The sequence below is a fragment of the Rhinopithecus bieti genome, unplaced genomic scaffold (assembly GCF_001698545.2).
Source record: "Rhinopithecus bieti isolate Rb0 unplaced genomic scaffold, ASM169854v2 scaffold_6945, whole genome shotgun sequence".
In the NCBI taxonomy this organism is placed as follows: Eukaryota; Metazoa; Chordata; class Mammalia; order Primates; family Cercopithecidae; genus Rhinopithecus; species Rhinopithecus bieti.
In genome coordinates this window covers 4,239,689-4,255,658 of record NW_016805531.1, presented here as the reverse complement: position 1 = coordinate 4,255,658, position 15,970 = coordinate 4,239,689, and the positions used below count along the sequence as shown (strand labels likewise).

The 15,970-nt window shown below is 43.8% G+C and overlaps 1 protein-coding gene across 6 annotated transcripts in view; it reads left to right on the top strand.

Moving 5' to 3' along the window:
• SLC28A2 (solute carrier family 28 member 2) overlaps window positions 1-10,783 on the top strand; it is a 29,596-nt gene extending 18,813 nt beyond the window's left edge. For 4 of the 6 annotated variants that reach the window (XM_017872830.1, XM_017872828.1, XM_017872831.1 and 1 more), the window contains 12 exons: window positions 97-210; window positions 528-605; window positions 1,043-1,123; window positions 1,541-1,621; window positions 2,909-3,034; window positions 3,118-3,248; window positions 3,653-3,821; window positions 4,028-4,225; window positions 4,854-4,935; window positions 7,012-7,110; window positions 7,386-7,497; window positions 10,252-10,578. In XM_017872830.1, coding sequence (XP_017728319.1) covers window positions 97-210; window positions 528-605; window positions 1,043-1,123; window positions 1,541-1,621; window positions 2,909-3,034; window positions 3,118-3,248; window positions 3,653-3,821; window positions 4,028-4,225; window positions 4,854-4,935; window positions 7,012-7,110; window positions 7,386-7,497; window positions 10,252-10,369 — 1,389 coding nt within the window. In that variant the 3' untranslated portion in view covers window positions 10,370-10,578. Of the gene's footprint in view, window positions 1-96; window positions 211-527; window positions 606-1,042; window positions 1,124-1,540; window positions 1,622-2,908; window positions 3,035-3,117; window positions 3,249-3,652; window positions 3,822-4,027; window positions 4,226-4,853; window positions 4,936-7,011; window positions 7,111-7,385; window positions 7,498-10,251 lie in introns of all 6 variants that reach the window. The other 2 variants (XM_017872826.1, XM_017872829.1) reach the window with 2 other exon arrangements.
• The last annotated feature ends 5,187 nt before the right edge of the window (window positions 10,784-15,970 follow it).

Sequence of the window (15,970 nt, the reverse complement as noted above, 5' to 3'; positions counted from 1 at the left end):
CATTCTAGGTTGGTTCCACCGAGAGTACATGTTTAAAACTCCAACCAGGCAAACAAAGCAGAACTCACATTGGAATAATTTTCTTATTGATCCTAGGTGTCCTGGAGGACAGTGTTTTGGGGCCTAGGTCTTCAGTTTGTCTTTGGGATCTTGGTCATCAGAACTGATCCTGGACATAGTGCATTTCAGTGGCTGGGAGAGCAGGTCCAGGTATGAGAAATTAAATGTGAGGGCTTTTCCCTTTTAGAACCCTAGAGAAAGGAGATTTGAGGGGAGCATGAGATTAGGCTGTATCTTGTTAATGACGTGGTGGGAGACCTGGTTGGGAAAGGAGAGAGTGTATTAGGATACAGCTAAGAATATGAATAAAGAGCTCATGGGGACATAGCCTGCCCCTGGGCTGTCAAAGGGAGGCCAACCTCAGTAGCAACAGTAGGTCCTCAGGACGCATGGGGCTGGTCTCGTCTTCCTGTGTGTCCTTTTGGGTTTCATTCTTATTCTCTGTCTTTTTCTTTTTTTCCCTTCAGATTTTCCTGAACTACACTGTGGCCGGCTCCAGTTTTGTCTTTGGGGATACACTGGTCAAGGATGTCTTTGCTTTTCAGGTGATACCTATTTTATGGGCAGGAATGACGGTTTGTGGAGGGGTGGAGGAATAAAGCAGAGGATGAAAGTGTGTGTCCAAGAGATCAGCCCCCCTGTACACCAATTTGACCCTAAGAAGAGGGTTTAACCCCATTAGTAAAGGAAATGGCATCCATCTCCTTCCCTTTGGTCATTGCCATCCTAAAATTAGAAGAAATGGGAATTGGAGGAAAAGGGTCAGAAAACAGCTTGTGGTTTAATACTAGTGGGACAATGGATTGAATACATTTTAAATGTATCCCTAAACTAGTTTGTGTAGGTACTGAATACCTACACTGTATGAGATGCCCTTGGAATGCTAAGAGCTTAACTTAGAAGCCTAAAACACAGTCAGTTTACGGTCTACACAGAGTATGCAATGTAACATCTCACCACCTGCTCACCATTCTCATCACAGGCCTTACCAATCATCATTTTCTTTGGATGTGTGATGTCCATTCTCTACTACCTGGGCCTTGTGCAATGGGTGGTTCAGAAGGTGAGTCATTCTCCTACACCAGTCAGGAGACAGGCCTTCATCTTGTCATCTGTCAGCTTTGGAAAAATGCCCATAGCTAGGGTCTAGAGTGTTAGAAACAATGGAGAAAGGCAGGCCCTCTTAAGCATGCCTGATAGCAAACCGTCGGCCCATGCCCTAGGTAGGCTGAGGGCAGAGCAGAGAGAAGATGAGCTGGACTGCCTTTGATACTGAGTTTTAATGTACTTGTTCTAAAGGCCATGAGTCCTGAGTTCTGGTCAAGGCTCTGTTTATAAGTTGGTTTTTGGCCCTGGGCTTGCTGCTCTACTTCTCTAGGCCTCAGTTTCCTTATCAGTAAAATGAAGGAGGAGGAGTTTTGCGAGACGTTCTCCAAGATTCCTGGTAACATTAATGGTTTAGGTTTCTGTATTCTTCTAGGTCGCCTGGTTTTTACAAATCACTATGGGCACCACTGCCACAGAGACCCTGGCTGTCGCAGGAAACATCTTTGTGGGTATGGTAAGCATCTTGAGGCCTTTTGGTCTTGTTCTCTCTGAGGAACTGAGAATTTGGCACAAAACAAGAGTATGCTTTCCTTCTGAAAAGTCAAATATATGAAGACCGTGGGGCAGCCAATCTCAGATGAGAGAGAACTCAGCAGCTCAAAGAAGACTCTGCTCATTGCGTTCACCCTTTGCACCTAATAACACTTCCCTGGTCATACTTAATCTGGAGGGATAGCCTTCACCACTTCTAATGACCACTTCCTATATAGGAATGTAGGGAATATCCTGGTCCAATTCGTATCCCCTTTCGGAGGCTATGAAGAGTGTTTGATCCTCATTCTGGTTTCTCCCTGTGGCTCCCTGTAGTACTTGGTTTCCACGGTCTCTAAGGAGGAAATCACTTGTCTTGCTCATGGCTAATGCCAAGGCTCTTCCCCATAATACTTGCTTGGTACATTTGCCTGTATGGAGTAGTGCTCCACATGTGCTACTGACCAGCTCAGTGTTGGGGACAATGACTTGTACATTCACAGGGAGTTAGTACTGAGGTCTTTCTCTCCCAAGGCTCTAGGCTGCTTCTGAAATGTTCTCAGAGTACTTCTGGATACTTTACCATAGCACTCCACATTTTGCTGAAATTATTCGTAATCAGCCTAGTTTCCTATGTGAGACTATAAGCTTCTAAGAGTAAGGACTTTGCCTTATTTATATTAATGTCCTTAGCATCTAGTACAGTGCTAGCCACATAGTTGGCATTTGTTAAATAATAGATATCATTATCCTAGGTCAGTGCTGGATATGGCTTACATAGATGGCCCTTCATAATTTCATAACATTTTCACAAACATTATTTCTTTTGATTATTTCATAAACAGGGGGTTTGGATCATCTATTTGTATTTCATTTAATGAGTACTGTTTAATCATCTAATATGTTCTCATTAAGTGCACTGCATTCCATAAGTTTAGTAAGTGTGTGGTTTTAGACATTGAGAATATACAAAGAAAATATGCCATTTCTCTTCTATAACATTTTAACATGTCAATAGATGAAACAAGCATGTATGGAAACATGTGAGAACTATGCCAGCCAGGACATGATTGGGTGCCAGAGGAAGTAAAGCAGATGCTGGATGGGCCTGACAGCTTGGCTCCATGCTCACTAAGTGAAGCTGTGGCTCACTGAACAGTGCTCACACTGGACGGATGTGTGTCTAGAGGGTCCAGCCCCTGGGGCTGGGGTGGGCACTCTGGCGTGGGGAGTTGCACCTTCTTGGAATCTGTTTTCTCCGTGTTTGTAGACAGAGGCACCTCTGCTCATCCGTCCCTACCTTGGGGACATGACACTCTCTGAAATCCATGCGGTGATGACTGGAGGGTTTGCCACCATTTCCGGCACTGTGCTGGGAGCCTTCATATCCTTTGGGGTAGGTATAGTCTGCTTGATCACTCCTGGGTGAGCTCGAGTTGGATTCGACAGAAACACTGATGCCTAAGTCTCGCCTCACAGGTTGATGCATCATCCCTGATTTCTGCCTCTGTGATGGCTGCCCCTTGTGCTCTTGCCTTGTCAAAGTTAGCATATCCGGAAGTGGAAGAGTCCAAGTTCAAGAGCAAGGAGGGGGTAAAGCTGTCCCGTGGGTGAGTCCAAGGAGGCATATACTTTGGAAGATAGTGAGCTGTAGTTAAGAGTGGCACTGTGGTGGCATTATTCCCCTGAAGGGGAATAATGTGATTCCATATTCCTTCTTGCCTATCTCTGATGCTTGCTAATCATGCTGGTTTTCTTCATTTAACCCTCCCCCCTGGCAGTAGCTTCTGCATGCCAGTACTCTCTGCCCTTGCCATCAGTGCAATTACATGACAATTATATCTGATATTGCTTCAGAGTAATTTCCACTAATAGGGTCTCTGAGGAACCCTGTCACCTTCTACATTGGCCTTGCACCCTCCTCCCGCATGATAGGGACAGTGGGATTTCTCTTCTCTAAGGGGCTGAGACTACTGTAGACACCCTACTCTTGCCCTCTGCCCAATAACCACAGGAAGGAGAGGAATGTCCTGGAAGCTGCCAGCAACGGAGCCACAGATGCCATAGGCCTTGCTGCTAATGTAGCAGCCAACCTGGTTGCCTTTTTGGCTGTGTTGGCTTTCATCAACGCTGCCCTCTCCTGGCTGGGAGAACTGGTGGACATACAGGGGCTCACTTTCCAGGTAAAGGATTACATTTGTTGGGCTGTCTCTCTGGGATGTAGTTAGGTAGCCCTTCAACCATGCATGTCCTTCTGACCCACAGTAAGCCGAGAGAGCAGGAATAGAAGGGTGGAGGAGATTGGGCCAAGGCTCTAGAGAAGGTCCTTGGCACCTGACCTGTGTTATTAGTTCTTCCTCTTTCACTGGGACATCTCTCTTTCACTCAGGTCATCTGCTCCTATCTCCTAAGGCCCGTGGTTTTCATGATGGGTGTAGAGTGGACAGATTGTCCAATGGTGGCTGAGATGGTGGGAATCAAGTTCTTCATAAATGAGTTTGTGGCTTATCAGCAACTGTCTCAGTACAAGAACAAACGTCTCTCTGGAGTGGAGGAGTGGATTGAGGGAGAGAAACAGTGGATTTCTGTAAGTGACAATCCAAAAAGCATAAACACCGTGAGGTCTCAACCATGGTTATCTGAGGGTAGACAGAAAGTGCCACACAGGTTTGTTGCAGACCTAACTACAAAGCAAGCAGAACAGCATACCTAGCAGCCTCATTTGCAGCGCCTGAGCTATTACCAGTCTGCATGCGATTTTCCCCCGCCTGCCCCCACCACTGCCCCAACTCTGACCCAGCTTCTCTCTATAATGTAATTGCTGGGTCTTTATAGCTGGGGCAGTCCAGGGCAGACACTATCTTCTGATGGCCTAAGGTCCCCTTCCTCATTTAAAAGTTTAAATTGCTCCAAATTAATATCCTTTTTCTTTCCCTTTGCCTCTTTCCTTTTCCTTTGTAATCCTCATTCCCAGGACTTCTCCTTATTCATAGCCTTCAACAAGAACAGCATTGGGCAATGAGGCCCATGGTGGTTTCCATGTCATTATCCCTACAGTAACTCAGGGAACAGTTATTTTCTGAGCATCCTTTCATGTTCCTTGGGAAACCATGGAAAAGATTGGGGGCTATCAGTACGCTGGAACTTCTCTTGTGGTTATAAAACTGCACGCATGGGACTGAATTTATTTGCTTATTTATTTTTGTTTTCCCTAGGTGAGAGCTGAAATCATTACAACATTTTCACTCTGTGGATTTGCCAATCTTAGTTCCATAGGAATCACGCTTGGAGGCTTGAGTGAGTTCATCCATTTTCCCAGCTCCCCAGTAAGACAGCCAGATCCAAGCTTCTGCAGTGGGCAGTCCTGGTGCTTCAGTACAAGTTGGGATCAGACAGAGAAGCCATTGTGAAATGGACCCATTTCTTAGGCTGCAGTTAACTTGGACCTAAGGCAGTCAGGCCCACCTAGCTATGTATAGAGCCCTTTATAATCTCAACTTCAGTTACTTTTTTTGTTTGGATTGGAGGCCCCAAAAACTAATTTTATTTTACTTTTCTCTATGAGGAAGAAAATATAATGATATTATTTCAATTTTGCCATTAAACTGGAGTAGTGCATATATAAGTAAAGATATTTATTTATTTGAGACAGAGTCTCACTCTGTTGTGCAAGTTGGAGTGCAGTGGTGTGATCTCAGCTCATTTCAACCTCCACCTCCTGGGTTCAAGCGATTCTCGTGTCTCAGCCTCCCGAGGTGGGATTACAAGTGTGTGCCACGATGCCCACAATTTTTTTGTTGTTGTTGTATTTTTAGAAGAGATGGGGTTTCACTATGGTGGTCAAGCTGGTCTTGAACTCCTGGCTTCAAGTGGTCTGCTGCCTTGGCCTCCCAAAATGTTGGGATAATAGGCGTGAGCCACCATGCCTGGTCTTGTATTTTATTCAGTAGTGAAGACACTTTTTGAAATTAGGCTGCTCACTAGTCCTCATGGAAACACAAAGAATTAAAACAAATAAAAGCAGCAGGCACATAAGGCAGATAGATAGTAAGGGAGAGTGGTGTAAAGTGTTGGATTTAAATCTGCAAGTACCAAATATTAAAGGAGTGGGTCTTTGAAGCAGACACAGATATATTTAGACTGTTGGAGATACTGCTGCATGGGGGTGATGGTTGGAGGAATAATATGAAGACAGTGCAATTGTCCTTGAGTGCAGGGGCACAGGGATGACTAGCAGATCTGAAGTTTGGAAGATCCAAGTTAGAAATGGATCTTAGGCTGGATGTGGTGGCTCATGCCTGTAATCCCAACACTTCGGAAAACCAAGGCAGGAGGATTGCTTGCTGTAGGAATGTGAGAGCAGCCTGGGGCAACATGGTGAGATTCTGTCTCTATGAAGAATTTAAAAGTTAGCCAGGTGTATTGGCACATATGCCTGTAGTCCTAGCTACTCGGGAGGCTGAGGTGGGAGGATTGTTTGAACTGAGATCAAGGCTCCAGTAAGCTGTGATCGCACCCCTGCAGTCCGGCGTGGGTGACACAGGGAGGTCTGAAGGAAAGAAGGAAGGAAGGAAGGAAGGAAGGAAGGAAGGAAGGAAGGAAGGAAGGAAGGAAGAAAGGAAGGAAGGAAGGAAGGAAGGAAGGAAGGAAGGAAGGAAGAAAGAAAGGAAAGAAGGAAGGAAGGAAGGAAGGGAGGGAAGGGAAGGAAGGGATTATAATAAGAAATACAGCTCAGTGTGTCCCTTTTTAAAGGCAATTATATTCTGGGGTAGAGTCATTTAATTCATGTATTTGGTAGCCGATTTAATTGAAAGGTGAAATAATTCCCTTTCAGTTTATCTTTTCCCCTTCTGTTAAATTGTTCTAGTCTGTCTAGAACCTGTCTCTATTGTTCTAGTCTTGATGCCTGATTACTGTCCGATTATGAGATTGCCGTCTAGTAGTGGGATATGCACTGTGTGGCTAAGTCTTAGGTGAGTGTTGCTTTCCTTAGCCCTCTGTCTCAAAATAGTCCATCTAATTCTGGTCCAGGCTTAAGAGTGCATATCTCAAGTGGCGAACGCCAGGCATTTGTAGCTGTCTGGAGCAACCCAGAGCCTTGCTTAATCCAGATATGTCTTGGGTATGTTCACAGAACCATTAAAGTGAGGGTCAGACACTCAATCCTTCATCTGAGGAAAGTCTAAGTTAGTGATCCCTCAGGACTAATGTACACACACACTTCTTAAGGCAACACTGGCCAGTCTCAGGTGGATGGTAATAAGGATGCTCGTCATCGGCTGTGTTTTGTTCCTCTGTGTTCTTCTAAGTGGGGGGATATACCTGATAGCCTGATGGGGGAAAGCTGAAGCTATTTTATTTTATTGTCTGCAGCATCAATAGTACCTCACCGGAAGAGTGACTTGTCCAAGGTTGTGGTCAGGGCCCTCTTCACAGGGGCCTGTGTATCCCTTATCAGTGCCTCTATGGCAGGTAGGTGCCTCAGCTCTGATGGAGATACTGCTGCATGAGGGTGATGATTAGAGGAATAATATGAGGAAGTTGGAATTGTCCTTGACTACAGGGGCAGCAGAGATCACTTCCCTAGATCATGACAGGATGTCTTTCAGAATATTGATTTACCCATCCATTCCACAGATATATGGCAAAAGCACCTAATCAACAGTGTCCACAATTCGTACCAAAACAATAAAGAGCCTTGAGAAGCATGTGTCAGATCTTCCTCTATCTCTGTCTCCTTTATCCAGGAATCCTCTATGTCTCCAGGGGAGCTGAAGCTGACTGTGTTTCCTTCCTAAACACAAGTTTCACCAACAGAACCTATGAGACCTACATGTGCTGCAGAGGGCTCTTTCAGAGGTGAGCACCAGGACCCCATTTCCGTGTGAGAACGCACGGCCCTCAGGTCTCCAGGGTAATGCTGTTGAGGTTGAATAGAGTGTATGAAAAGGGCCGTGAGTATTGGTAACGGCCCAGATCAGTGTTCTTTTCTCTTATTGGGTGCATCTTCATTATTAGCTTAGTATGCTCCAGTGACAGGGTCTACCTGTGTCGGTGGGCCACTGAGAAGTAGAGCAGCAAGGGAAGAAGTAAAGAAAAATGGTTTCCCTGATAAGAAATTACTCTACTGGCTGGGCATGGTGGCTCACACCCACAATCCCACACTTTGGGAGGCTGAAGCAGGAGGATGACTTGAGCCCAGGAGTTCAAGACAAGCCTGGGCAACATAGCGAGACTTGTCTCTATTTTATATTAATGAAAAAAAGAAATTACTCTACTTATTGTGATTGGAATACTGATAGGTTATAGGTAGATTTAGCAATGGTTATAAGTGGCTAAAATATCATACGCTTCTTGAGACAGAAATGAAGAAAACTGAGAGAGGCTAAAGTTGAATTTATAAAATCATGATGAGTTCAAGTAGCGTAAAAACGAACTTGTTTACCAAAATCTAGAATATGAAAAGAAGAGGATATGTCATTAATCTAAAAGAACTAGTTTTGGAACACACAAAAGGAAAGATTTCAGGAACTAGAATGTTTGGTGCCTTCAAATCAAAAGGTGTGTGTGTATTGGTGGTGATATGTGCGTGAGTGGAGAGTGGTGGGAAAAAAGGCTAAGAGATTATAGAAGTCTTGTACGAAATACTAAATAATTTAGGTTTTGACCTGCTGAATTCTGAATACTGGCATGATCAACTATGCCATTTCAAAATATCATTTCGGTAGCCATTTGGATGGCAAGGAGACCAACAAGCACCCTACTGTAATAGTCCTAGTGAGAGATGGTAAGAATTGATATTAAGTGGTTGTGAGGTTGGAGATACACTAGATCCAGTAGAATCAATAGGATTGATCATTGGCTAGATAGGAGGAAGAGGTGGGGTGAAGAAGAGGAAGGAGTCTCAAATGACTGTCTCTTTTCTGGCATGAGCAAGTGGGTCTAAGGAGTGCCATTCATGCACAGAAGAGGACTAGTTTTAGGAATGGGAGTAAAAGGGAGAGATTATGGCTTAATTCAGTTTTTGTTTTTTATATTTATTTATTTATTGTATGGAGATGGGGTCTCACTATGTTGCTCAGGCTGGTCTTGAACTCCTGGGATCGAGTGATCCTCCCATTTTGGCCTCCCAAAATGCTGGGATTACAGGCCTGAGCCACCATGCCCACCCTTAATTCAGTTTTTGATGTGTTAACTTGGAGGTAGTTGCAGGACCACCCTGTGAAGGTACTCAAAATCCACCTCAGTATGCTCACTAGAGCATACTAAGCTAATAATGAAGATGCACCCAATAAGAGAAAAGAACACTGATCTAGGCTGTTACCAATACTCACAGCCCTTCTCACACACTCTATTCAACCTCAACAGCATTACCCTGGAGACCTGAGGGCCATGTGTTCTCACACGGGAACTTCAAGAGAGAAATCAGAGCTGGAGATAGATTTAAAAGTTATGGGCTAGACACAGTGGCTCACACTTGTAATCCCAGCACTTTGGGAGGCCAAGGCAGGAGGATCGCTTGAGCTCAGGAGTTCAAGACCAGCCTGGGCAACATGGAGAAACCCCATCTCTACTAAAACAAAACAAAACTAGCCAGGCATGGTGGTGTGTGCTTGTAGTCCCAGCTACCTGGGGAGGCTGAGGTGGCCGTGATCCATACCACTGCAGTCCAGTCTGGGTGTCAGGGTGAGACCCTGTCTCAAACAAACAAACAAAGATTTGGAAGTTATTAAGTGGTCTGTTCACTATATAGGTAGATATTCAGGTGCTAGCTGCTTGACAGGTTACTGGGCCAAGTTAATGAATGTTGCCCCTCCTGTGTTTGGAGGTTATCATCAGAGAAGGCAACTAACATATTTTTTTAAAAAAATCCTTTTGATGCACTATTAAAGATGAGGTATGAGCTGGATTCATCATTGCTCTGGCATAGTTTTGATTCTTTTTTTTTTTTTTTCTTGAGACACAGTCTCACTCTGTTGCCCCGGCTGGAGTGCAGTGGCACAATCTTGGCCCAGACTCAAGCAATCCTCTTACCTCAGCCTCCTGAGTAGCTGGGACTACAGGCCAGGTGCATGTCACCGTGCCTGGTTAATTTTTACTTTTTGTAGACACAGATGTTCGTCATGTTGCCTGATTCTTATGTTCTTGTGGCATTTTGGTGGATTTTCTAAAGCTACATACTAAAGATCATTAGCATCTAGAATATGAAAGACATAATGTTTTTGTCCAATTAATTTATACTAATTAAGTATAAGCTGTTTTCAAGAGGAAGGTGGCCTTGGAATACCACCTTACTTTTTAGAATCAATTCAATACTAAATCATTATAAGCCATCCATTTTGACTCAGGGACATCTGGAAACTTCCAAATGGACTGTGGTTAGGAGTTGGGCAAAGGAGCAGACACACATAGTTTAGGGTTTCTTGCCAGTATTATCTTGGGAATGAATGAGAAAAGAAATATAATTGGGTTCTGTTTATTTGGTCATGGCTGATGGATCAATTTTCAGGTTTTTGTTTTTGTTTTCAGCTGCTTACTATAACTTGTTGATATGTTTTGTTGCTTTGTTCCTGTCTGACCCCGTTATGTAAAACACTCTGGTTTTCGTTGCAGTACTTCTCTGAATGGCACCAACCCTCCTTCTTTTTCTGGTCTCTGGGAAGACAAGGAGTTTAGTGCTATGGCCCTTACTAACTGCTGTGGATTCTACAACAATACCGTCTGTGCCTAAGGCTGCTTGATCTATTTCCATAACAGTTTTGATCTTAACAGCTTTGTGATTGCAAAGGTGTTTATGTACTCAGGGTTCCCACAACTCAAGCTCTTTAACAGTAAATAACAGTAAATGTTAAAAGATTCATTTCGGGCCAGGCATGGTGGCTCATGCCTGTAATCCCAGCACTTTGGAGGCTGAGGTAGGCGGATCACAAGGTCAGGAGATCGAGACCATCCTGGCTAACACGGTGAAACCCCGTCTCTACTAAAATACAAAAAATTAGCCACAGCGGGGTGGCAGGCACCTGTAGTCCCAGCCACTCGGGACGCTGAGGCAGGAGAATGGCGTGAATCCGGGAGGTGGAGCTTGCAGTGAGCCAAGATCATGCCACTGCACTCCAGCCTGGGCGACAGAGCGAGACTCCGTCTCAAAAAAAAAAAAAAAAAAAAAAAGATTCATTTTGGTTCATTGTATCTCAATAATGAAAATAGCTTTTGTTTTCCATTATTTGTCTGAACTAAAAAATGACATTCCTCATGGGCGCTGTCTGAACTTTTATTTGAAAAAATAAGTATTACTATATCAAAAAAGTCTTACAAATCATGTTCCTACCTTAAAATAATGTGATGCAGTGTGCTATAAATGTGATTTAGTATGTAATGTGCCTGGGATGGGAGAGAAGCTATATTTCTTGGCGTTGTGGATGAGCCGGATTNAAAAAACAAAAGATTCATTTTGGTTCATTGTATCTCAATAATGAAAAATAGCTTTTGTTTTTCCATTATTTGTCTGAACTAAAAAATGACATTCCTCATGGGCGCTGTCTGAACTTTTATTTGAAAAAATAAGTATTACTATATCAAAAAAGTCTTACAAATCATGTTCCTACCTTAAAAATAATGTGATGCAGTGTGCTATAAATGTGATTTAGTATGTAATGTGCCTGGGATGGGAGAGAAGCTATATTTCTTGGCGTTGTGGATGAGCCGGATTTATATTACTGATGTTACATTTGAAAGTTATGTATGAGGCCAGGTGCGGTGGTCAAGCCTGTAATCCCAGCACTTTGGGAGGCCGAGACGGGCGGATCACGAGGTCAGGAGATCGAGACCATCCTGGCTAACATGGTGAAACCCCGTCTCTACTAAAAAAAACAAAAAAAAAAAAAACTAGCCGGGCGAGGTGGCGGGCGCCTGTAGTCCCAGCTACTCAGGAGGCTGAGGCAGGAGAATGGCGTAAACCCGGGAGGCGGAGCTTGCAGTGAGCTGAGATCCGGCCACTGCACCCCAGCCTGGGCGACAGAGGGAGACTCTGTCTCAAAAAAAAAAAAAAAAAAAAAGTTATATATGAATATTTAATGATAAGATTTTTCTGGTTGTCAAACATTTGTAAATCTGCAAACTTCTTAACAACATTACACAGTAAACAACAAATACTTCCTGTATACTAAGGAAGACTTCTAAGGAATATCCATTTCTTAAAGGCCATTACTTTGTTGCAGTATTCTGCTTTAGTGCTAGCCACATTTGCTCCAAGTTTATGAGGAAGCCTTTAAAACAGTAATTTTCAGTGGGAAGGGGGCCAGTTTTGCTTTTCAGAGGACATCTGACAGTGTCTCCAGACATTATTGGTGATTAAAGTGGGAGGAGGCTACTGACATCTAGTGAGTAGAGGCCAATATTGCTACTAAAATTCCTGTAACCAAAGGTCAGCTCTCCCACAACAAAGAATTACCGAGTCCCAAATGTCAATTGTGCTGAGACTCAGAAACTCTGATTCAAAATATTTCGTATATTTAATATTATTTATTATATTAATATTATAGCCTTAAGGAAGGGTTTCAAAAGGATATAGGAGTTCCTCAAAAAGTTAAACACAGAATTACCATAGAGCCCCACAATTCCACTCCTACATATATATATTCAAAAGAATTGAAACTAAGTTCTCAAACAAGTACATGTACGTGCATGCTCACAGTAGCACTATACACAACAGCCAAAAATTGGAAACAGTCTAAATGTCCATCAATGGATAAACTGTGTTACATACACACCCGGAATTTTATTCACCCAAAAAAAAGAAGTACTGACTTAGGCTATGTAGAAGAAACCCAAAAACATGCTAAATGAAAGAAGCCAGACACAAAAGGCTTATTATTGTATGATTCCATTTAGATGAAATATTCACAATATTTAAATCCATAGAAGGGAGATTGGTGGTTGCCAGGGCCTGGGGGAGGAGGGATTAGAGAGTGACTCCTTAACGAGTTTGGGGTTTTCCTTTGGGGTGACAGGAATGTTTTGGAACTAGACAAGAGGTGATGGTTGTGCAACATTGTGAATGTTATGTCACTGAATTGTTCACTTTAAAATGGCTAAGTTTATGTTATGTGAATTTCACCTCAATAAAAAAATGTTTAGAAGGATTCAGGTACTTGTATCTTCCCTTAGCTAATCTACCTCCTTCAATTTCCCAATTCTCTGAGCTCTGAACCACTTGGTCGTCTTCTCAGTCTCCATTCCTATTTTCTCTCCCATTTTCCAAACTTGACAGAAAAAGGAAGCTTCAATAAATTGTTTCTTGAACTACAGATGAATATTACTCCATGCCTGGTTTATTTCTGAGAGGCAGCAGAATGCAATGTTTGGACGCCAGATTACTTGAATTCTGATTCAAGCTCTGCCAGTTATCACTAAGGTGATTTTGGACAAGTTCCTTAACTTCTCTGTGCCTTGGCATCCTCATCTATAAAATAAGAATAGTGAGACCCACCTTATAGGTAAAGATGGTGACATTGCTGTAAAGGGATTATCTGTTTTCTGTTGCTCATAACGGAATATGTGAAACTGGGTAATTTATAAAGAAAAGAAATTCATTTCTTAGAGTTACGGAGGCTGAGAAGCCCAAGGTCAAGAGGCCACACCCAGTGACAGCTTCTTGCCAGTGGGGGCTGCAGAGTGCAGGGGCAGTGCAGGGCATCACATGGTGGGGGGCTCAGTGTGCTAGCTCAGGTCTCCTCTTTTTATAAAGCCACCAGTCCCTCTCAGTGATAACCCATTAACTCATGAATGGATTGGTCCATTCAGGACGGCAGAGCCCTCATGACCCAATCACGTCTTCAAGACCCCATTCTCAATATTGCCACACTGGGGATTAGGTTTCAACATGAGTTTCCGAGGCGGCCTTCAAACCACAGCAGGGAACAAGAGTGACTGCTCGCTCCAAGTCTAATGTAAGGTTAGCAATTACTATTAGTTGTTACTAATACTATACTTACTATAATGCTATAGTAATAGTATTATAGATTATAGTAGTAATAATACCATTACTACTATTTAGGAACCTGAGTTCATGGCTATCGATTTGTTGAGTAATGTATGAAATTCAGTTCACACAAGGAAGCATGAGAGAAGGGGGCTCTTTATCTCCCTCCAGGGCGGCGGCCAACTTTTTAATTCGGTTTTAATTCTCAGGTTCCTACTTAAAGTAAACTTGGCCTAAACTCTCCCTCTTAAAGGGCTTCTCTGTAAATGCGGGAAACATGCCAATCTCAACACCAGTGTCTGCAGAACACTGTCAAAGGCAGGAGGGAACAGCAAAAACAGGTGCTCACTGCGTCCTGGATAAACGCGAAGCGGCGAGAGGCGAGCCAGACGAGGACGGAAGTGATCTGAGCGGGTGTGGATCGCCCTGGTTGGGTGAAAGGGCCAGTCAATCCTGGGAGGCCCAAAACGGGGACCAATCGCTCTTCGGCTCCGCCCTGGGAGCGAGGAAAACACGCTCACCCCGCGTTCTGGGCGGTGCCACGGCGCACGCGCGTTCCTCCCACAGCTAGTCTACCCGGGTCCTGATCCCGGAGGCAGAGAGGAAGAGCAGGCGGAGCGGGAGAGTACTGAGAGAAAAACACGGAAGATCGTGGAAAGGCGCTGTGTTGGGGGAGGAGTAGTGTGGAAAGGAGACCGCGGGGATGAAGAGAGGAGAGAGACAGGCTGCGTCACCGAATGGGCAGTCTATTGTCTTAAAGTACACCGTAAAGCCTCTCTTTTGCCTGTTGTTTTACAGCCTGCCCTTTTTGCTTTATGTGTATGGACATTTTTCTAGGCCAGTGCTTACAGAGCTACCTCATTTTATTTATTTATTTGTTTGTTTGTTTGTTTGACACAGGGTCTGGCTCTACTGCCTAGGCTAGAGTGCAGCGGCACGATCTGGGGTTACTGCAGCCTCCACATCCCTTCAAGCAATCCTGCCTCCGCCTCCCTAGATGCAGGGACCACAGGCATGTGCGAATTTTTTTTTATGTTTTGTAGAGACAGGGTCTCGCCATGAACGTTTGTGTCTCGTGAAATTCATATGTTGAAATTCTCCAGGGAGATATTAGGAGCTGGAACAAGAGGGTGGAGCTCTTATGAGAGGGATTAAGTCATGAGGGTGAAGCCCTCATGAGTGGAATTAGTGCTTTTATTAAAACGGTCTGAGAGAGGTCTCTTGCCCCTTCTGCCGTGTGAGGTTACTGTGAGATGATGGCTGTGAGATGATGATGAGCAACTGGCCCTCATCAAACACCAGATCTTCTAGTGCCTTGATCTTGGACTTCCTATCTCCAGAATTGTGAGAAAAGAATTTCTTTTGTTTAAAAGACGCCTGGTCAAAGGTATTTTATCACACTAGCCTGTGCAGACTAAGACAAATAGTTTCTCCATATCTCTACCATAAATTTCTTATATTTCTTTTCAGTGGCACCTGGCTCCATGTCCTGTATATGTCTGACCCCTAGAGGCCAGAGGTAGGCTCAGAAGGATGGGGTTAGGGGATGGGTTAGGTCCAGCTGGTAGTTAATGAGGGTGGCCTGAGGGATCCAGACAGGAAGCTCCATGCGGTGTTTATGGTATAAGGCCAAATTTCAGAACTGATGGAGCTAAATCTGTTCTCAGGTAATGGGAGTGAGGTAAATCCAGGAATGGGGAACTAGGTCATCATATCATTGTTTTTGTTTTGTTTTGTTTTGTTTTTTTGAGATGGTCTCACTTTGTCACCCAGGCTGGAGTGCAGTGGCACCATCTCAGCTCACTGCAACCTTCACCTTCCAGGCTCAAGTGATCCTCCCACCTCAGCCTCCCGAGTAGCTGGGACCACAGGTGCGTGCCACCATACCTGGCTAATTTTTGCATTTTTGGCAGAGATGGAGTTTCGCCATGTTGACCAGGCTGGTCTTGAACTCCTGAGCTCAAGCGATCCACCTGCCTCGGCCTTCCAAGGCAGCTGTACCCAGCCAGGTCATCAAATAGTTTCAACACAATTGCCAGACACTCAGGATAAACATCTGTCATCAACAGGAAAGCATAGTTTAGGAAATTGATTCAAAATTACCTAAATAAAATATATGTTACCTCTTATATTTTCATTAGACTGATTAACCTTGATCAGTTTCTGTTTTTAAAAACTCAGCTCTTGCTTCCAGACAAGCAAATGGTGTATTTCTTTAAAGCCCAAAATTTACTTTGTCATTGTCTCAAGGTTCATGCCTCTCACATTCATCAGTAGATTTCCCTTGACTATAAAAATCCTTTCCATAAATTTGAAGCAGGAATCAAAACATAATATTGAAGCAGTTTAACA